General features: G+C 42.3%; 1 protein-coding gene across 3 annotated transcripts in view; it reads left to right on the top strand.

Annotated features, from left to right (window-relative positions):
- Positions 1–22,442, top strand: part of DPP4 (dipeptidyl peptidase 4) — an 81,487-nt gene that overhangs the window by 5,737 nt on the left and 53,308 nt on the right. For 2 of the 3 annotated variants that reach the window (XM_044242208.1, XM_044242207.1), the window contains exons 3-5: positions 16,909–17,004; positions 17,402–17,493; positions 19,292–19,372. In XM_044242208.1, coding sequence (XP_044098143.1) covers positions 16,909–17,004; positions 17,402–17,493; positions 19,292–19,372 — 269 coding nt within the window. Of the gene's footprint in view, positions 1–14,050; positions 14,058–16,908; positions 17,005–17,401; positions 17,494–19,291; positions 19,373–22,442 lie in introns of those variants that run through there. The other variant, XM_044242209.1, reaches the window with a different exon arrangement.

Below are 22,442 nucleotides of genomic sequence, written 5' to 3'. Positions count from 1 at the left end.
AAGAAGGAGCCAAGAGAGCGACCAGGTAGGAAGCCACAGAGCCTTTTGTGACCCAGCTTCAGGAGCGATACACCATCACTTCTGCTGTCTTCTGTGGCTCACCCAAGCCAGCCCTGACACCATGCGAGAGGGCATGACTCAAGGGCAGGAGTGCTAGTAGCTGAGATCCCTGGGGATCCCTCGGGATCCTCGTAGGAGCTGGCTACCCAAGAAGTTAAGGAACCTGCTCAAAGCTCCGCAGAGTTGAGATTCACATGCAGGCAATGTGACTCTAGAGCTGGTGCTCTTAAACTCCAAATCATTCTGCTGGTTTTGATCAAGGATAAATTTATGTGGCCATATTAGCATAAAGTTACAATTTCCCATGTATCTGCCGAGATGTCCTGAAGATGCCAACTGTCCTGAAGAAAAATTCCTGCTGCTTTTGACTCCATTCCTGTATAAAGCTGTAGACAGGGAGTGACTTCCTGCTCAGGGCTGACATCCCATCCTTTGGACGGGTCTTACTACGTATTTTTCATAGGTAGTAGGTCCAGATTTGCTTCTTGAGCTCAGTTACACCTACTTTGTTTCTAATGCATATTATAGTATTTTATTTCATCTTCACAGAACAACCCATTAAGGTATTAATATCTTGACTTGTTACATTGAAGAAATGGAGGCATAGAAGTTTAGGGCTTTGTGAGTAAGTCCTACAACTTGGAAATCCAAACCTTTTGATTTTTAGCCTTTCCTGAGTCTGCTAATTTCCACCCATCGCTGTTTTAAAGAAGTGCTTTGGTGGAAATTTTTGTAAGTGAATGATTAATCATAGCTTTATGGTTTGACGCTAACCCATCATTGTTATAAATCAATTATCTTGTAAATATTTTTACCTTTAGTCTTCATAGCTCCACTATGACCTCCAAAGGAGGGTGTGTCTCTCAATCTAAGAGTAAACTGAAAAAACAAAATCGAACTCCTGAGTTAGCTGTATTATTTTTGCCAAGTACCGTTTTCAGCTTTATATTTTACTTCAAAATTCTAACTTCCTACGAAGTTTTTTAAACGTAATGATAAGCTCTTGGCTCTAGTTACCCGTATACATTCATGTGCACATTTCTTCATTATTTGGTTCACGGGGGAAGCAAGTGGACGCATGAGCTTGGGACACATATTTCAGCATTGAAGTCCCGAGAAGCACGGTAATTCCAGGCAGAGCCAAAGCCTGTTGCGACCTTGTTCCTTGCACCCTGAGGACTATGGAAGGAAGAGGGAGCAGGAGGGGTATCAAGTGGGAACCCCCACATACCCCATCCCTGACTTTACACTGGGTTCTCCAAAACTGGTTGGGAGGCCCCAATGGTCTTGACAGCATCTCTGTGGGGCTGAGACTACCTCTTCTTATCGTCCTTAATTTTTTTAAAGCCTGACCTACTCAAGCTCAGGTCCATGAATTTCACGGATGGCTCTATTCCCCTGTTATTTTCCTTTTTTCTTTTATTTTGGATAGAAAACTTGTACTATAAGACTTAAAACCTCTTCAGAGCTGTGGTCCTGTGGTGGCCAGATTCAGGATTTGTTAACACACCAACATGTCTGGAACAGTTACTGCATGTTGGGGGTTATCGTGGGTCTGGGGAGCTGGCCCTAAACAGTAGAAGGGAGCTGCCTGCTTCCATGGACCATTACCATCAGTGGGGAAGCAGGGGGGAGGCAAGCACCTGACTGACTTTAAACAAGAATAGTACTAGGACAAAAACGAAGGGTGACAGAGAAGGCAGAGGGACACAGAAAGGAGTTTCTTTTTATTCCATGCATGAATGTGGAGGATCTCAATTCTACTTTTAAAACATGTCTCTGACTCCTTCATACATAATATAAGCAGGTTGGGGGGGAGCATTTGTGAGATGACAGCAGACTGGAGAGGGGGGTAGTATTGGAGAGGTTAAAAAAAAGAGAGAGACAGAGAGAGAGAAAAAAAAAAAACAGGATGGACTTTGGAGGTAGAGTGTGGTGGAAAGCAAAGAGGGAAGGAAGGAGCACAGATAAGGATGATTCTTGAATAGTTGTCTGTGTAGTCCAAGTGGAGAACTTTCTTGTGCTCTCAAAGCTCTGTCTTTCCCACAAGAGCTAATCTGCAGTGGTTCCTCTGAACTAATTCCTTTGTCCTGGTGCCTTTGCTTCAGGGATCAGGAGGAAGTGCTCAGGGACGCCTTCTCCACTGTGCACCAAGCACATACTTGTCAACAGATGGTGATTCTCCAGTTCAACAAATATTTATGGAACATCTTCTACATGCCAGGCACTTTGTTACCCACAAGAGATATAAAAATGATAGGTACGGCCCTTATCCTCGAGCAATTCCCAATATTAAAGGAAGCATAAACATTAACTATGTAAAAAAGGGCTCAGTATCCTTCTAGTAAATGATCAAAGTACTAGGGAAGCACTAAAGGGCAGTGATAAATGTTGTCCGGGGAAGTCCGTACAAAAACTAACCAGGCATAACCGTTTAATAATTAATAGGCCCGAATACACTCTTTCCAATACGGGAGCCACCAGACCAAGTCCCAGGCACACAGTTCACCACCGTGTTTTGCCCTTCAGCAATTACGGCCCCTGATTCTGTAGGAGGACTGTGTCCAACAGAGTGTTTCTGGCTGCAGGTAATAGAGTACCTGCCCAAAACTTGTTTAAACTATAAAGTGTTTCAGGGCGCCTGGGTGGCTCAGTGGGTTAAGCATCTGCCTTCAGCTCAGGTCATGATCTCAGGGTCCTGGAATGGAGCCCTGCCTCCAGCTGGCTCCCTGCTCAGCGGGGAGTCTACTTCTCCCTTTCCGTCTACCCCTGGGGCTTCCCTCCACCAACGCATACTGGCTCTCTCTCAAATAAAATCTTAAAAAAAAAAATTGTTAACTATAGAGTGTTACTATTGTCCTATTATTAGCCTCTAACATAACTGGATGCATAGAAGTGGGGCAGTTCTTGAGTTTAACACAGTGGTCCAACAACGTCCTCAAGGGCCTGGCATCTTTCTATCTTTTTAGCTGCACCCCTCCTCAGACTGTTGGCTGATCTTCTCAAGCTTGTCCTCTCAGGGTCGAGTATGGGTGTCACAGAAGCGCATCATTTGTTCACACAACTATTTCCCAGGACAGAAGATGATACCTCCTCATTCACAGTCTGTACTATCAGGGAGAAATAGCCTTTCCAGAAGTCCCTAGGCCTAAGGCAGACATTCCCTCACATCTCATTGGCCAGCTTTGTGTCACTCATCCATTCTAATCTAGTCACCAGCACGGGGAATGAAGGTTGGTCTCTGGATTTGTGTGTGTGTGTGTATGTGTGTGTGTGTGTACTGGATTAATCGAGACTCATCTTTCTGGGATGAGGAGGAAACTTCTTCCTTAACACATGGAAGGGGAAGGAGAATTACCCAAGGAGCTGGGAATTCCAAAAGAAAGAAATGGGTGGGACAGAGGGTATGCAGGCATATCATATATTTTATCATTGTTTTCTTTTCATTAGATTGAAAGATTTAATTAGCTAAAAAAGAAAATATATGCCAAGTCCACTCTGATCTCTGAAGTATCTGATCATATAACTTTCCTTCCCCTCTTTCCCACTTGCTTTCCTAATCACCTAAATTTATTGCAGAGCATACTGTTTCGATGTTGTGTTTTCTATCCTAAAGGCATTTTGGGCCCAGTACCTGTTCTAATTTGGCATCTAACATGATTAAGAACAGGGAGGAATTGATTTGAAATGTTTAAGATACAAGTCTGAGACAGTAGAGCAGATCAGAAATATCTGAGGGGAGTTACTCTCAATTTTTTCATTAAAAGCCCATATAAATTGTCATCTTTTATCCAATTAAAAATGCGAAAAGGTAGTAGAAACAGTCAACAAAAAATAAAAAGAGGATTGTTTTAAAATACTTGGTAAGCATTAGACCTGCAACAGTTGACCCGGGAAAGTAGGATTTGAAATAACTAATGGCCATAAAAACAAAATACAATCAGTAAATAAAAGCAAGCAAAATAAATTCACTGGGTCTGGATTTGATGACCCAAATCTTTATTGTTAAATCTCCGGGTTTGGCAGGGGCATCATTACTACATGGTAATGATTTTTTGCAGATGAAAGTGGTTTGACTGTACTGAAAAGAAAATCTAGAACCCGGTATCAGTGGCTTCTCGTGAGGCCTGGCAATCCCAGGCTCCCTACCTGCTCCCTTACTCACGCTGCTGGTGGGCTCTGTCATCCGTCTTCCTGCCCCAAGCCCCCAGCATCCCCTCAGCTGACAACCTGGCTTCCTATTTTAATGAGAAAAGAAAGGCCCTCCCAAGAGAGACCAGCCTCCATTCCCACCAGCCCCTCTGAGCCCTCCCCTGCCTTGGCCCCTCCTAGGGCATTAGGCAACTTCTCCAGCACCTGCTAGAGGCCAGATCCTCCTTTGAGCGCGGGTTCTACCCTTTTTCTTTGCATAGAAATAGGGCTTTGGCTAGTTCTTCTGCTGTCTGCATCATCAATTTCTCCTCTCCATCTAATTGCGCTATAAACTCTCACGAAAGGAAAGGAAAAGAGGGAGCAAGGAGGAAAGGAGAATCCTCTCAGAATCACACATCCTGCCAACATCTCAGGCCTTCTCCCTGCTCTCTCTACCACAGAACTCCTCAAAGAGCTTTGTCTTATCTCTGTCTACAGTTCCTCTTCCCATTCTCTCTTAAACCCACTAGAATGAGGCTTACCCCCACCCCGCCACTGAAACAGCTCAGTTCTCCTCAAAGTCCCTAACCTGTGTGTGGCTAAATTCAAAGGCCAGTTCTCTGTGACTCACTGTCCTGTCACTTGGTCTTCCTTCTTTTCCCCCTCCCTCTGGGTTTCTACTCTTCTCCTGGTGTTCCTTTTACCTCACTGCATGCCCCCCCCCCATTCTCCTTAGAAGTTTCTCTTCATGTCTGACTTGTAACCTTGAACCCAGCAGAGCTGCATTCTAGAACTTCTTCCTTCCTTCTTCCTTTCTTCCACTGGGTGATCTCAGGTAATCCCATGGCCTTAAACACTATCTATAACCCGACAAAGCCCCAATCATCAGACCAGACCTCTTTCCAAAACTCTACATGTATATCTGAGCAGGCATTTCCATTTGGATGTTACTGGCATCTCAAAGCAACATCTCCCCAAAGTCCTGTCAAACCTATTCCTCCCTTATGGCACCTTGTCTCAGCACATAGCAATGCCGTTTCTCTAGTTGCCGAGCCCAAGATCCTTGAAGCTTTTCTCAATTCCACAGACTCATTTATACTCAATATCCAGTTGGTCAGCAAAATCCCATCACTTCTGCTCGCATGTTCTTTGAAAATTTGACCATATCTCACCACCTCCATTGCTACTCCCCAGTCCCAGATGCCCATCACCTTTTCCTTGAATTCTTGCAAAAAACCTCCCAATTTCCTTAAGCTTCCACAGTGTGTTCTCACCACAACAGGAAGGTGACCAAGGGGACCAGAATTCTAAAATGACTCCCCAGGGATGCCTGAATGCTTCAGTTGATTAAGTGGTTAAGCGTCTGACTTCAGCTCAGGTCATGATCTCAGGTTCCTGGGATCATACCCCCACACTGGACTTCATGCTTCACAAGGAGTCTGCTTGCCCCTCCCCCTGCTCATGCATGCTCATGCTCTCTCTCTCTCTCTCAAATAAGCAAATAAAATCTTTAAAATAAAATGACTCTCCAAATTTCCTCCTTTCCCCTATGTACAACCTCTGAGATCATGGATATGATGGATTTAATTCTGATGATTAGGTTGTGTTCTGTTACACAGTCCACTTCAAGAAAGGGAGATTACCTAGATGGGCCCGACTTGATCACATGAGCCTTAAAAAAAAAAAAAAAAAAGTAGAGTTTTTCTGGCTGCTCACAGAAGGGGTAGTCAGAGATTTTTGAGGCACAAAAAAGATTTTTCACACCATTGCTGATTTGGAGGGGCCCATGTGACAAGGGATGTGAGAGGCCTCTCAGAAGTGATAGCAGACTTTGGCTGGTAGCCAGCAAGGAAACAGTGACATCGCTCCTACAACCGTGCAAAACTGAATTCTGCCAACAACCTGCATGAGCTGGGAAGCAGCTTCCCCCTCACCATAGCCTTCCCACCCCCACCCCCAAACCTGGAGCCTCTAAATGAGGGTGAGGGCTCAGTGTGGCCAAAGCCTGGATTTCTGCCTTGGGAGACCCTGGGCGGGGAAGCCAGCCATGCCAGGCTACAAGTCCCACCCACTGAAGCCTGAGCTAATAGGAGGTGTTGTATTAAACTACTGTGTGTGTGTCATTTGTTAAGCAGCAACAGAAAACTGATACAGTGACCACTTTGAAACAGAGGTCCGATCACATTCTTCTCTGCTCCGAAACATTCGATGACTCCCCATCTTTCAGAGCAAAAACCATAATCCCCACAAGGACCTAAAAGGCCCCTGTGACCTGACCCTCCTCGCTGCCCCTCTGAGTTCCTCCCCTGCTCCTTCCTCATCATTGTTCACCCATCCTGCCTCTGAGGTTCCAAACCTACAGATATTTTGCCAGGATCCCTCTTCCCTGGGACTGTCTGTTGCTTACCCCCTTATCTCATTCAGGTCTCTGCTAAAATACCACCTTATGCTTAGGGCCTCCCCTCACCAAATTACTGAATACAGCCCTCTCTCCGAACCTGACACTCCTTTTCCCCGTCCTAGCTTTATTTTCTCCACAGCACCTACGACCAGCTAACCTATGGCATTAGGTACTTAGTATTTGTTCCTGTACCTCCCACCGTTTGAATGTAGGCTTCCTGGGAGTAAAAGGTTCTTGTTTTGTTCATGTTTTCCATATTTTGGGTCTCTAGGGCCCAAGAATATTTTTTGATTAACATTTTAATGTTGCCCTGAATCTGATTAAAATAATTATATTCATAAATATGGAGTCAAGTCACCCATTTGTCTAGTACCTCCTGTGTGTAGAGTCCAATGCTGGCTGCTGTCTAATGAAGAGAAAATAAGTCATCCTTCCAGCTAGCTTACAACTTGTCTAGTTAAGACATGATTAAATATTCAAATAATGATATAAAATTACCTGATTAATTGGCCAAACATACTGTACAGAAAATAAACCCCGATAAAGACCAGGAAGGAGAAATGGGTGTGGTGTAAGTAGCGAGGGGTAGACCCAGAGACGTGAGGAGGAGCAGTGAGAAGATGAAGACCACAGATGTGGATTGGCGATTTCAGACTTTGCTGATAAACACAGGCAGAGAAATGAGGAGATGGCAGCACAGTCAGGTAAACCTTTTGTTCTGATCGCTGCACCTGTGTCTGCTTAAGGGAGGGCAGAGGGAGCAGCAAAAAGACATTGGATCCTGAGGGAGGAGAAAAGAAAACATGTCCCTTAGGATGAAGAAGACGAGGATTGGAGGCGCAGGTTGGGCCCACTTCTACCTCCAAGTGCGGAGGAAAGGGTGGAGGCGTGGTGGGAGGGGCATGGCACAGACGCGGGGAGCGTGGCGGGGGAAGAAGCTCCTCAGGGTGGCTGTAAAGGAAATATCATTGTATCTTTTTATTGGATGACTTCATACTCATGAAAATGGGTACTGCAGGGCCCGAGTTATTCAGGGTTGTGTTATGTCTTACATCTGGAAACCATGAAAAGAAAGGAAGAAGAGAAACTTATTGTAAGTTCCTACCTTTGGAAGAGAGAGTGGGGGTGGTACAACCTCCTTTCCAGGAAGTCACAAAGTTGCCTTTTTTTTTTTTTAAGATTTATTTATTCATTTTAGGGAGGTGGGGAGGGGTAGGAGAGGGACAGAGAATCCTCAGGCAGACTCCCTGCTGAGCATGGAGCCAGACTCAGGGCTCCATCCCATGACCCTGAGATCATGACCTGAGCCTAAAATAAGAATCAGACGCTAAACCATCTGAGCTCTGTGGACACCTCACAAAAAGTGGCCATTTTTAATAACAGTCTGGAGAGAAAACGCTGGGGTTTTCTAAAAAATAAATGGTACCCCTTAGATTTTGCAGCACTAGGACCAATGATGTTCCCATACAACCTACCAACCCCACAAGTCCAAATGATACCCCCAACCCATCTGTCTGGATTCATTGTGAACATTGAGTTTGAACATTTCCCTAATGCCTAATGCATCCACAGCAGTTCACAGAAACTGCCTGGACAGCTTCTACCACGTGCAGCCACCCTCCAAACACTCAGGTTGATTAGAAGAGTGATTGTAACCACAGGGTTCCGAGCATGCTGTCTTCCTCAGGTGTAGCTTCTTGGGGCTTCGTAGTCACGGACTTGAGTTTGCTTACCCTCTAGGCCTGTCTGCACCTCAGTTTCTTTACTTGTAAAACTGAGATGAGAATAACTTACTAAGTGTACAATGCCTGGAACAACCCAGCACCCCGGAATAAGTCTGTAGTTATGATTCTTTATGTGTTTTTAACTTTTTTGTTCCTTTAACAGTCCAGAGACTAGCACTCTAATTACACTTGTCTCACACTCTTGAAAGTTTTGCCTGAAGAATTCTGGGAAGGGCAATATTTGCGGCAGTTCTGTTTTCCATTGAGCGTCTTTCCTCATATCCTAGAAGACAAGCACTTATCACTGAGTCGCCTTGTTGATTATGCCCATAAATCTTCCTGAGAAGTTCCTCAGCGATTCAGTATTAGAGCTTGCAGCATCACCCAAGGCTGATGTCCTTTAATCGGTTTTTCTTTCTAGCACAAACTAATCATTCTCAGTTTACATGGTAACACCTTTTTTTGATGTCCCACTACAACTACTTCTAAGTATTTTTCAAGGGAAAACAGCCCTTTGCTATAGGGCTGAATGTTTCATGGGCTTATGAATCATTTATCCACGTAGTTCATAGGTTCCCACCTTTCAGCTCTTTCTCGTCACCTGGGATTACACCGGCTTAATGTCAGTCAACATCCTGGGACGTAAAAGCCTTATAAATATGAATGTCGGCCATTATCCTAGCTGTCTTATTTATTCCCAGAAGAATCCTAACAAGGAGAGAGGAAGTGACTATAGATAATAAACAAATAAATAAATAAATCCCTTTCCATTTCAAAGAGGAATAAAGCCGCTCAGATGTTCTGTTTGGTTCAGGCTTCCGGTGTGGGCTATACTTCCTGACTTATTCCTGGGGTCAAGGCAGAGTGAGTAGGGCAATGTAAGCTGGGTTTAGATCAGGAAGTCCCTCTGACCTTGCACTCCTTGCACAGTGGCTGCAGATCTCTTCACTTCAGATCTCGTCCTGAATTTTGCAGCATGAATATTCTGCCCACTTTTGCTTTTCTGCATATATATTGGAGTCTTATGCTGATGTTCTTACTGTTTCAAGGCAATTAGAGTTTCAACCTCAATCTTTCAAAATCAATCTTGGGAGCAGTTATGTTTTTGTTATGTTTTGTATTTTTGTTTCTTACAATTCCTGAGGAATGTCTACCCAGTGTCATCAAAGAAAAGCTAAGTGTAGCCACTGTTGTTTCTAAATAAAGTTTTATTGGAACATAGCCATGTCCATGCAATTACATGTTGTCTGTGGCTATTTTCAAGCTGCAGGCAGACTAGAGTAGTTGCAACAAAGATGCATGACCCACAAAACCTGAAACATTTACCGTCTGGCTCCTTAAGGAGAGGTTGCAAACCAAGGTCTAGATATTGGATATTTGGAGCCAGAGAAGACCATATTTGATAGGCAAAATGTGTAAGTTTTTATATTGTTAAATTATGGTGGTGTGAAAAAAATACAGAAACCACACTCGGTTTCTCGGAAGAGGGATTTAATATAAAAAGCGGTTGCACAGGGGCGCCTGGGTGGCTCAGTGAGTTAAGCCTCTGCCTTCGGCTCAGATCATGATCTGAGGGATGGAGCCCCTCATCAGACTCTCTGCTCAGCGGGGAGCCTGCTTCCCCCTCTCTCCCTATCTGCCTCTCAGTCTGCTTGTGATCTCTGTCAAATAAATAAACAAAATCTTAAAAAAAAAAAAAAAGCGGTTGCACAGATTAGAGAGCAGAAGAGAAATTCTGAAGTAACTCAGAGACAGAAGCTGCAGGAATGGCTTACCTTTGGGGTTGGGAACAAAGATGAAGGACACAGAGGGTCTGGGCTCAAAATACTGAGGCGTGTGAGGCACCCAGCTGCTTTTGCCACCACTGGGAGGCATGATGAGGAAGGTTTGGGCATTCCAAAGGAGCTAGAGGCTGAGCCAGGTGCTACTTCTGGGCACATGCTAAATGGATCAGCAGGAGGAACAAAGTTCTTTTTCTTCTACTGGCCAGTCCTCTAACTAGACCTGCCTGACCAGTGTACTGCTCTTCCTACTACCACAGTCGCTTGGAGTTCACAGTGTTGGTATTTGGAACCATGTTCCTGTTTGTGTTCCCGTGCTAGTATTATCTGGCTTTTATTTTTTCTTTCAACAAATACTTAGGGACCGTCTTTATATGCTGAGCACTGTTCTAAGCTGTGGTGATATAATAGTAAATGAAACCAAACACAACAAAATCAGTGCCCCTGTGGAGCTTACATTCAATCAAAGGAGGCAAGCAGTAAACAAGATAAAGTAAAATATAGACAGATAGTATCACTGTTAAGGAAAAAAAAAAAAAAAAAAAAAATATATATATATATATATATATATATATATATATATATATGTATGTATGTATAAAGTAAGAAGGGTTCTAGAGAATGCCATGGGGAATCAGGTCTCAAAAAAAGACCTGGAGATGGTAAGGAAAAATAAGCCTTGGGCATATTCGAGGTCAAGAACGTTCCAGAAGTAGGATACAGCAAACTCAAAGTCCCTGAGGCAGCAGTGGGAGGAATGTGTCTAGTGAACAGCCCAAAGGCCATTATGGAAAGAGAGGAGAGATACAAAGGGAAGAGGAAGAGGTGAGCCTGGAGTCGTGACAGACAGCCTCCTACTACATTGTTCCATTTATCCCAAACTATTGCTGTTCTGGGAGATATGCATTGAACCGTTTGGTTGGCCTTTCAAAGTAGACTTTTGGGAAAGACAGCAGAGTGATTCTGTCTCTAACAAAAGTTTGGTCATCTGACACTCTGACCTTACAAGTAAGTGCATGGAGGAGGCAGTCCCAGGCTCCCTGGGCTCCAGCTCTGCAGGCATGCATTTATCAGGTGTCACTTGATGGACATGGGGTGATCCTCTTCTTGAGGCGAATCTGGCGATCGTGATTATGGTCTAATGCCTCCTGCGTTGATAATCAGAAAAACATCCCTCCTCACAAATCCTGTAAGTCCACCAAGTTCAGTGTTTTCCCTCCATGCTACAAACTGCTGATGCCCACTGTGGATGCGAGGGAGGGCACGAGACCGGTTCAAGGGAGAGAGTGCCACTCATTGGCACTGAGCCAATGACTAGACTGTGCTTATCCTAGATGTTTTCTCAGCGTGATGTTCCTATGCTCTCTTATTAGGATCATTTGGGATATGAACAACCTGAAACTTGTTGTTTTAATCATTATTTTATTGCAAATCAATCTTAATCTCAGCATCCCTGCTCAGTACTTGAGAGGACAGACTCCTCTGTTCATGTTTGTAACCTGATTGCCAAGCACACGCTTGGAACAAAGCAACAATAAATAGTGTGACATATCTGGAGAGCTTTCTGAATTCTATGTCCTAAGCTAAGCATTTTACATCCTTTATCCCACTTACCCATGGCAAGTCCCCATAGGCTACGTAATGCTATATTCTGGTTTTATAGATGAAAAAGTTGAAGTTTTGAAAGATTCAGAAATTTCCCCAAGGCTTCACTGCAAGAATTAGACCTAGGCTGAAATCCAGACTCTCTGATTTCAAAGCCACCAGGGACCCAACACTTTATTGGTATTTGTTGGATCAATTCAGATGGGTGGTAGCCTGCCCACATATGCTACTGGGCGATATAGGGTACGCAGTGTCTTCCAGTCCATTTCTTCTTCTGCCTTCTTGATTTTGCTTCTTCTGTCCCCATGTCAAGGCTGCTATTTTGCTGTGGCAAATTCTGAAGCGACACGCATTTCATTTCTTTAGCATCAGTACAAAATGTTAACTGATTACCATATGGAAACCAAGAACTCTATAACCAGATATCTTTTTTGTGTGTTTAACAACTTAATAAGTTTATGAGCCATAAAGAGCACATTTCTTTTTAGTGGCATTTCATTAGATACTTATTTACCCAAACAATTTATTTTTGTGAAGTAGAAATATTACATATCCCAGCCCCACCCAGACAAAAAAGTGTATCATTGGGCTGCCTGGGCAGCTCAGTTGGTTAAGCGACTGCCTTCAGCTCGGGTCATGATCCCGGAGTCCCAGGATTGAGTCCTGCATTGGGCTCCCAGCTCTATGGGGAATCTGCTTCTCCCTCTGACCTTCTTGTCTCTCATGCTCTCTCTCACTCTCTCTCTCTCAAATAAATAAATAAAATCTTTTTTTAAAAAATATTATTATTAATGTATGTAAAATAGTCAAAATATTCTGCAATCATAAGGTAACAAGTGGTAAAGGCAAGATGATTCCATGAAACTACACTACGTCCTTAATTGGATCTTACTATTTTGGAAATACTTTTATTCAGAAATGATTTTGATCCTACAAAAAGAAGGCATTGAGATCCCATACACTTTGATAAGAATCTATTATTAGGTTGAATCATTTTAAATACTGCTATTCTACCATTTTTAACTGAAAAAAATGACATTTTCAGATGGTCCAACCCAATAGCTGTTCTCACCAGAAAAGTAAAATCTAAAGTTGTTAACATTTTTTTTTTGATTTTGAAATTCAAGAAGACAGGAATCTAAGAGTTTCTATAAAAGCTGATGGGTAACATATGATTAACTGCTTTACTTGGCGAGCACAATGCTTTGAACTGATAAGTCAAATGAACGACATGTCCCAGGCCCACCAGGAAAACCACACGAACAGCCAAAGACCTTCATCTGTTGCCACAGCAGTGCCCTGTCAGTGAGCAAGGAGACAAGGGGAAAGAAACATGAGCGTGTCCTGTAAGTGTTTGACAGAATAGGTTGTAACTTGGCAACAAACTAGGAACTTGCTAAAGGTCAAAACCTGGACTTGGCACTCAACGTTTCACAGAGCTCGCTTATCTAGATGTTTCAAACGTATCTTCCAGTGTGCACTCCTTATCAAATGGCAAGGCAAAAAACAAGGAACATTTGTTGCTTGGTTTGCTCCAATTCAGCAGCGTTGTTCTGGGACCGGCTAGCCAGGATGTGGAAGGGAGCTCGCGGGGTCATCGTTGAGTGGGTGAGCGAGCCTGACACAAACCAGAGGCACCCCGGGATCTTCACAGATGTCCTGGGCCATAGCAGGAGTGTAGTAGCATCAGTGTTGATATCTGGAACATCAACGGATAGAATAAAATTATCCTGGATCCATTACAAGCAAACATGGTAGGAGCCCAAATATGGTAGACTTGATGGGTCTATGAACACTATGGTCTGAGGAGAGAATGAGCTCAGCCTTGTCTGAGATGGGGGAGAGATTAAGTGCTCAGTGAGTCATGCGTCATGAATGTGAAGGGTGGTGCCATGGGCAGCAGGTAAAGTCACAGGGAATTTTTTGCCTCAATGATTTTAATAGTCCAGATTTAAGTGTATTAGCCTAATAGTCCAGATTTAAGGGTATTATCCTCAAAAGCCAGGGTGAGATAGCATTTAAAGGAGATAACAATGTACGTTGTCTGCTATAAGTATTCAGTTAATTCTCTCCTTACAAAATCAAGAGGCAGTGGGAGATGTTCTAAGTTGATATGTCTGTTTTATTAGAGATACATGTTTTAGGTTGTGCAGGCAATGCTGCATTAAAAAAAAAAAAAAAACAACAACACCATAGACTGTGTGGCTTAAACAACAAGTGTTTTTATCTCACAGTTTTGGAGTCTGGGAAGTCTCAGTCACTGGCAGATTATGTGTCTGGCGTCTAGTGAGGGCCAGTTTCCTGTGTCCTTGCACAGAAAGGACAAGAGATCCTTCTGGGCACTAATTCATAAGGGTAATAATTTCATTTATGAGTGCTCTACCTTCATGACCTAATCACCTCCCCAAAACCCCATCTCCTAATACCATCACATTGTGGGGTAGGATTTCAACATATGAATTTTGGAGGACATAAACATTTAGGTCATTGCAATGAAGTGTGTTTGCGTGTGTATGTGTAAATTGTTCAATATCAATAGGTCTATCCAGACATTGATATCAGCAGGTGATACAGGATTGTGAATGTCTATAACCATTTATATCTTGAGTTGTACTAATTTTGGAATGTCTTTTGTGTCCATTTTAGACTAATAGCTCTTGATAACATCTTGATATTATATAGATAGATAGATAGATAGATAGATATCTGCAACAGTATTTTTCAAATAGTACTTACTTTTCAGTGCATCAAAGAACAATTAGATGAATATGAACAACTAAGGGTATTTAGTGAATAAATCTACAGATATGTAGAGTTTCAAATATTTTCTGTAGCACAGGGCTTTACTTCTTGCTTGACAGTTGGCAAGTTCAAGGGCTGGTTTTACCCATTTGCTCTATCTCTGCTAACAAATAGAAATATCTTTCTAATTCTCTGGGGTGAAATGCAGGCCTGAATGGAAATTGGGTTTTTTGTTTTGTTTTGTTTTCATCTTCAACTTATTTAGCAAACTAGGCTTAAACAAAATCAATAAATTAATAACATGTAACAATTTATCTACTGAAGCTGAAAGTTTTATAGGCAGAACCAAGGCTATTTATCAGATAAGATCCAAAGAAATAAAATCTTGAGAACATCTCCTGAAAGAGCATTTCCTGTGAGAGAATCACCTTTCTACAGACCGTAAAAAATTAACAAGAGAAGCTGCTATTGACTTTTCAATCCCCGAAAGAGTAAGAACTGTTCTTGAAAACTTACGATGGTGCCTGCTTTTATGCACGTATGTTTGCAAGTATGTGGAAAGAATATAGTATATGGAAGAACTTTCTAGGCTGCTTGTCACCAGTGGGAGTTCTGTGATTGGGGAATCATTCTGGCCTCATCAGCCTTGGAGAATGATATCCCATGTCATCAACAAAAGCTGTGTGTACCTACTATGGCATAGAGCTGGGCTAGGTACTAAGTTGATGAAAAAGAAACAACCAACCAACCCAAGACCCTTTCTTCAATGAATAGATAGCCTAGCTCAGTCCACCACAGTGGTAGGCATGGGAAAAAAAGCTATCACAGAAGTTCTTAATTAGAAAAACCAGATGAGTAGTCTGGGGGCAAAAGTCAAAGGAGGCAGCACTGAAGTCTTGATGAGAGAGGAGGGAGCTGGCAGGTGGAGGACTGTGACAGCCCGGGAAGCGGTTGGAGATGCTGCAGGGGAGAGGTTTAGGACAAGGAGCAAAGTCAGAAAAGCCAAAAAGAGGGCTTACTGGGTCCAGTAGGCAATCAGTGTGAGTGGGTTAGAGGGTTCGTACGTGAAGTGAGTGTAAATGAGCCTGGAGAGTCTCATGCCAGACTGTGGAGGCCATGTGTGCAGCGCTGAGGAGCTGGAATCTTTCTGTAGGCAATGGCGAATCAGGGGAGCCTTTTGAGGAAAAGGTCACCGGGATGAAAGTGGCATTTTGGAAAAATCTTTCCAGGGGTTGTACAGTGGAGGGATTGGACTGGGGAAAGACTAAGGGCAAGATACCCAGAGGAACGATGTCATAGGAAGAATCAAACGGGGTTAACCAGATACAGGTGGTAGTAAAAGAGAGGAAGACATCAGAAATGATTTTCAGACTTTGAATATGGATTTCTGGTAACAGAATCTAAAACCACACAAATTCCCTAGGGAAAAGTATTTTGGAAGGAAGGCGTTAATTTAGATAAGGGAAGTTTAGGGTTAATATGGGGCAAGTCAACTAAGAAGGGCCAAGTCAGCACTAGAAATATGAGTTTGAGGTGTGAAAGGCTAAGGTAATGAGTATAGGTTTTGTCATGAATTTAAATGGAAAAATACGCCTGAAGCCCAAGAAGTCTCATTCTCTGGACTCCTGTAGGAGGAAAAATGAAGGGAGACAAGAGCAAAAAGCTAAAGATTGAGTATCAGGGCATTTCTGCCTTGGAGGTCAATAGAGAAAAATAAAGAGATAGAAAATGATTGATCAGAGGTTAGAAGGAGAAGTGAGGTGTCACTGAGTCCATGGGAGGGTTTCATGAAAGGTCACCATAGAAACAAAGATCAATGCATTAGACGATCACCCTGTCTTAAAGGTCCATGCAAAGCAAGAGAGTGTGGAAAGGAACCTTCAGGCCTCTAAAAAAGACAGCCTAGCCTTGTGCCTTCTACTACATGACCACCGATAGCTACTGACCAGGAGTGTGTCTAGTCAAATTGGGACATGCTGTAATCATAGACGACATACTGGATTTCAAAGAAGTAGTATAAAAACAAAGAATGTGAAAGATCTCATTAATAAAATTTAAATATTGATTCCATGTTGAAATGATAATATTTTGAATATATTGGGCTAAATAAAATATGCTACTAAAATTATTTTCACCTTACCAATCTTTGCATATGGCTACTAGAAAATGGACTCACGTCATATTTCCCTTGGATTTGGGGGATCTAGACCTTCATGAGGAGGTTCACTAACACGGGCACTAATACAGCTCAGGGAGACACACCACTCACTTGTGCTCTAACAATTAAGTGTATTTCCACTCCATCCATCCAGCATGAAATCCTTCAGAATGTGTTTTGCATTTTGTGAGTGTAATTCCTATAGTTTGCGACCAGTGTGTATTGCAGGGATCCATTTGTTTATTTTATCCCAAACTTAGGTTATTACATCTTACTGAACATTTGGCTCTTTTCTTTAATCAACAGATGATGCTACAGCTGACAGTCGCAGAACTTACACTCTAACTGATTATTTAAAAAATACTTTTAGGATGAAATTCTATTCCTTGAGTTGGATTTCAGGTAAGAACTTTTCTGGGGGAGGGGACAGATTTTTAAGCCTGTGCTCCTTCTAATTAGGTTGTGGGACACTTTTGTGGCCCTGAGAAGATACCCTTGTTTTGTTAAGCCATATGGGAAAATATTTTTCTCTATTTACAGGTACAAAGGAAAATAAACCTATATTTCTTTGTAACGGGCTATGAAAACTTAAAAGTGAATTGAAACTTTGACAATAATGATGGAAAAATGGATGCATACTAGTGTAATATTCATCACTTAATGTTTTTCCAACTTCAAAATGCTTATTTAGTACTAGTGTGAGCTTAAACCTTCAGTTTTTTTTTTCTGTTTCATTTTTAGCTTATGGAGATTTTTAATTGCAACTTGAAATACTGATCCAGCCATTTTCTTTCTTTAGATCAGGAGTACCTCTACAAACAAGAAAATAATATCTTACTATTCAATGCTGAATATGGAAACAGCTCCATTTTCTTGGAAAACAGTACATTTGTATGTTTGATTGCATAATTCATTTATACTTTAAGGAAATTCTGAGGATTTTTTTTTCATAACCTTTCAAATCATGAGTACTATCATTTCTCATCCTGTTGAACTCTCTCTGCAGCATATGGCACAGTGGATCTTTCTCTCCTTCTTGGAATGCTCCCTGCCTTGGCTACCTTTTAGTCTCCCTTGACGATTCCTCCTCCTCTGCCCATACTCCTAAGCGTAAGTGCCCATCAGGGCTCTGTCTTCCCTTGCTGGCCTCTCTCCACAGTTTGCCTGCTCTCCTTCAGTGAATTTCATGCCCTTCCCCAGCAAGGGGGCTCTCCTGTCTGGCCTTGATTCTCGAATGCACATTTTCAACACTAACCTTCTGCCAAGATCAAAGTCTCTATTTCTCATAGCTGGCTTGCTCCTGCCCACCCTTGACCTGCAGGTATTTTAAGCTCAGTATCCCAAGCTCAACTCATTATTTCCCCTTCACTCTCCTCTCAAGCTGAAAGCACCCTATTCCCTTTCCTGAGCTCCCAATCTCGGTAAATTATGCTCCCCTCCAAGTCACGTAGGCTAAAAAGTGAAATTCTACTCCCTGAATCCTCAGAATCTTCCTTGATTCCTCTGCCATCCCTCGTATTTGGCCATTTAACAAACCCTATCACTTCTTCCTCTACAATGTCGTGTCCCTCGGATTCCTATTTCCACCGTAGAGCCTTGGTTCAAGGCCTTTTTAATCTGTGTTAGTACTCCAGTCTTGTGTCCCTGTCTCCATTCTATAGATGAGACCATTGCGTTGCCCAAGGCCAGGGCTGATGCAGACCCTCTCATCTCATGTCTGCCACCATGTCCCAGAGCATCTCTGTAAAGAGAGATAAGACTCTATCATATCCATGTATAAAAAGGGGTTTAGAGTTCCACTTCTTATATTTGAGGCCCAGCTGCTTTTCTAATTCTATGTCTTCTTTTTTTTTTTCAATTTATTTATTTTCAGAAAAACATTATTCATTATTTTTTCACCACACCCAGTGCTCCATGCAAGCCGTGCCCTCTATAATACCCACCACCTGGTACCCCAACCTCCCACCCCCCGCCACTTCAAACCCCTCAGATTGTTTTTCAGAGTCCATAGTCTCTCATGGTTCACCTCCCCTTCCAATTTACCCAAATTCCCTACTACTCTCTAACGCCCCTTGTCCTCCATGCTATTTGTTATGCTCCACAAATAAGTGAAACCATATGATAATTGACTCTCTCTGCTTGACTTATTTCACTCAGCATAATCTCTTCCAGTCCCGTCCATGTTGCTATAAAAGTTGGGTATTCATCCTTTCTGATGGAGGCATAATACTCCATAGTGTACATGGACCACATCTTCCTTATCCATTCATCCGTTGAAGTTAAAAATAGAGCTTCCCTATGTCTTCTTTTATATGTTGTCTGATGTACCCTATACTGTACTCAGTTTACACCAAACCTCTGGGCACTCTTAACATGCATGCTCTCTCCTACATCTGGTTTTTTGCTCGTGCTCTTCCCCCTGCTGGGAAATTTCTCTCTCTCTTCCTGATCCCTACCCTCATGGCGGTCTTCCCTTGGTTAGATTTAATTCTTCCCTGCCTGATTCTCTAACCCTGATCACCATACACCTTGCATCATGATCACTTGTGGGGGGGATCATGCCATTTCTAAGAGCTCCCAAGGCATGAGCCACATGTCTGTCTAGAACTATACCCTCTATGTAGTAAGTGCTCAGTAATGATTGTTAAGTGCAATTGTTCAATTGTTCTTTTTTCCACTTGTTTGACAGGAGGAATTTGAACATACTATAAATGATTATTTGGTATCTCCTGATGGACAGTTTATTCTCTTAGAGTACAACTATGTGAAGGTAAAAGAAATGCTTTCTTACTGTGACATTTAAAGAATCTTATGAGTATGTTATTTTATAACTGATTTCTAGTCTGTGAATATTTAAGGTTGACGCCTAAGTACAGAGAACAAACTGAGGGTTGATTGGAGGGAGGTGGGTGATGGGCATTAAGGAGGTACTTATGATGGGCACTGGGTCTTGCATATAGGTGATGAATACCTGACTTCTGCTCCAGGAACTAATATAGTACTGTATGCTGACTCACAACATTTAAATTAAAAAAAAGAGATTGACACCTAAGTAATATAATAGGCACTAAAAACTCATTAAGTCAGCATCAAAAGAAGAAATAGCCATTCTCATTCATAAAAGGTAGGTCCAACAACTATTTTAAAAGAAATTCATTTTAGTGTTTTTAAATGCTAAGAAGTATAAATAATGTATTATAGATACTAAAAGCATAAGTTAACAAAGGAAACTTGTAATTTAAAAGCAAGCTTCCATGTCTGATTTGCACAGCCAGTAACAGAACCCCTTATTTCCTTTGTCTCAACTTTACATAAAGTAAAACTCTCAATAAGTATTTACCTTAAAAAGAGTTGTACTTCCTATCCTCTAGAAGAGACTGTGCAAGGTGACTCAGACCACCTTGCAGCCTTCAGGTGCCACCATATACAAACCATTTTCAAGGGGGAACCTCAGCCCAACATCAGATTCTCCCACCTCAGGAAAGTTTATTCACGTATCCTCTTCATGGTCAGGCTGGCTGCAGATCGCCAGTACCTTTAACTGTAGCTTTTTAGTTATTCCTGAATTTGACAACTGTCACCAAATACAGGAAGTTTTGAGATTTGTAGGAAACATTAAGGCAGTGGGGGGAGGTTGTGGGGTGTAGGGAAGGAAAAAATGAAACAAGATGGGATCAGGAGGGAGACAAACCATAAGAGACTCTTAATCTCAGGAAACAAACTGAAGGTTGGGGGGGTGGGGAGGGGGGGAAGAGGGTGGGAGGGTGGTTGGATGATGGACATTGGGGAGGGTATGGGCTATGGTGAGTGCTGTGAAATATGTAAGCTTGATGATTCATAGACCTGTACCCTTGGGGCAAATAATATATCATATGTTAACAAAAATAATTTAAAAAAAATTTTTAAGCCCTGTAGGGATATTCTGCTTTGAAAACAAAATACAAAGCTGGGAATCCCCACCTTTGCCCTTCTATTCTAGAATAAATAACAAATACTGAGGTGCCTTATCTCATACCCCGACACTTCTTTACTCAGGCAAAGCAAACCATTTCCTACTCCATTTCCCATTCCAATGTGGTAACTTTGAATCATAGTATTTACCCTGAGCTCACGGTGTCTAGCTCCATTTCCTGGACATGAAGACTCTCGGATTGTACTACTAACCCTATCAGCTGGGAGCCGGTCAGAATCCTAGGCCAACTTCAACACATCTGTTCCCAATTAATGGATTATTTATTTAATTCAGTGGTTTTTATTGGTGTCTGAAGATTAAAATAACTTGATGAGCTTCTAAAAATTCCCGGTGGGCAGGTCCAATCCCCAGATTAATAAATTATAACTTCTGGAGTGAAGCGGACATTTTTTTTTTTTTTTTAATGGGTAGATTCTGAATGAGCAACCAGGGTGGAAAACCAATGAATAGCCATTGCCCATGTTCAGGACAAACATATAAAGACAATGAGGTGAAGGTAGAAACAGAAAGGTAAATACCAGCTCAATTTACTGTTTAGCCAAGTTCAGTAAGTGTCATATGTTGTATTTCACTGGTAGACCTCAGTTGGACAACCATCACTGGTAGTTTGTATTTATGGAGTCACTGGAATTTCCATGTGCATTTAGCTGCTTTTGCTGTTTTCCTCATCCCACGTTGCTATTCCCTCATCCCATGCATGTATTTCAGGCAGTCCCTACAGTGCTCCTTTTAAAACCTAGGGTAGGTTATATCATGCCTGTGCCTAACCCCTCATGACCAGTGGTTTCCCATCACTTTCAGAATAAAACACAATCTCTAACCACAGCATCCTCAGAAGCCTGTGTGACTGGACCTCATTCTGCCCTTGCTAACCCATCGTCTGTTACCCTCTCTAGACTCACCGTGCTTGGCCAGTGCTTCTCACCCCTGCCTGAACCTTGCAGTCACCTCTAGAGGTTTTTAAAAATGCAAATGCCTGCAGCCTACCCCACACCAACTAGTTCGGTGTGGTGATGGGGGGCAACAGCAGACAAGGGTTCCCCTATGACTTAAGGGCTCCCAGTTGATTTAGTGGTCCGAGAACCTTTAGGGGCACTCTTCAATTTTCTCAAGCATCATTCATTCCCATCTAAGAGCCAAAGTATTTGCTATTGTTTCCTCCTGGAACCTTCTTCTGCTAATTATCTAACAGTGATTCCTTTTTTAGTAATTCAGGTTTAGGCTTTCTTAGATTGCTACAACCTAACTTTGCCCCCTGCCACTCTGTTCTCCCACACTCCACCATTCACTCTGTATCACATTAGCTTATTTTACTCTCTTTATACCTTTGATTGCAGAGCACTAAATTGTAAGATTATTGAACATAGAGCACTCTATCTTCTATTTTATTTCTTAAAATATCCACTAGAGTTTTCTGTACAGCATACATGTGCAACTTACAATAATATCCACTCATTGCCTCATGCTCCAGAATGAGTCACTGTTGCAACCCCTAGTGCATGCGGACAATATTCCAGTTGACTAATCAGTTCTCAATAAATTTACCCAAAATAAAGAAAAGTCAGTTTTATGCTCTTTCCTTGGAGGTCTGTTGTGCAGTTTTTTAGATTATACTCCATGCCTTTTCCATGACAGAGTTAGTGCATTCAGAAAGAGCAGTATTACTTCTATGTTGTACCCTACAGCCTGCTATGGATGTTCCCCCAGCATCTCCATTCACTGCTGAGTGCTCCAGAGGTAATAGTTGCAACAACTATGATATGTTGACAATATTCTAGGGCCCTAATCAGACTTCACATATATTCGTATGACCCTCTCATGAGATTGTGGCTGACATCAGCCGCATTTTCCTAGAGAGAAAATTGAA

Source organism: Neovison vison, chromosome 3 (genome assembly GCF_020171115.1).
Source record: "Neovison vison isolate M4711 chromosome 3, ASM_NN_V1, whole genome shotgun sequence".
NCBI classification, from domain to species: Eukaryota; Metazoa; Chordata; class Mammalia; order Carnivora; family Mustelidae; genus Neogale; species Neogale vison.
The sequence above is the reverse complement of the archived record's forward strand: the minus strand, read 5'-3'. Positions and strand labels throughout refer to the sequence as shown.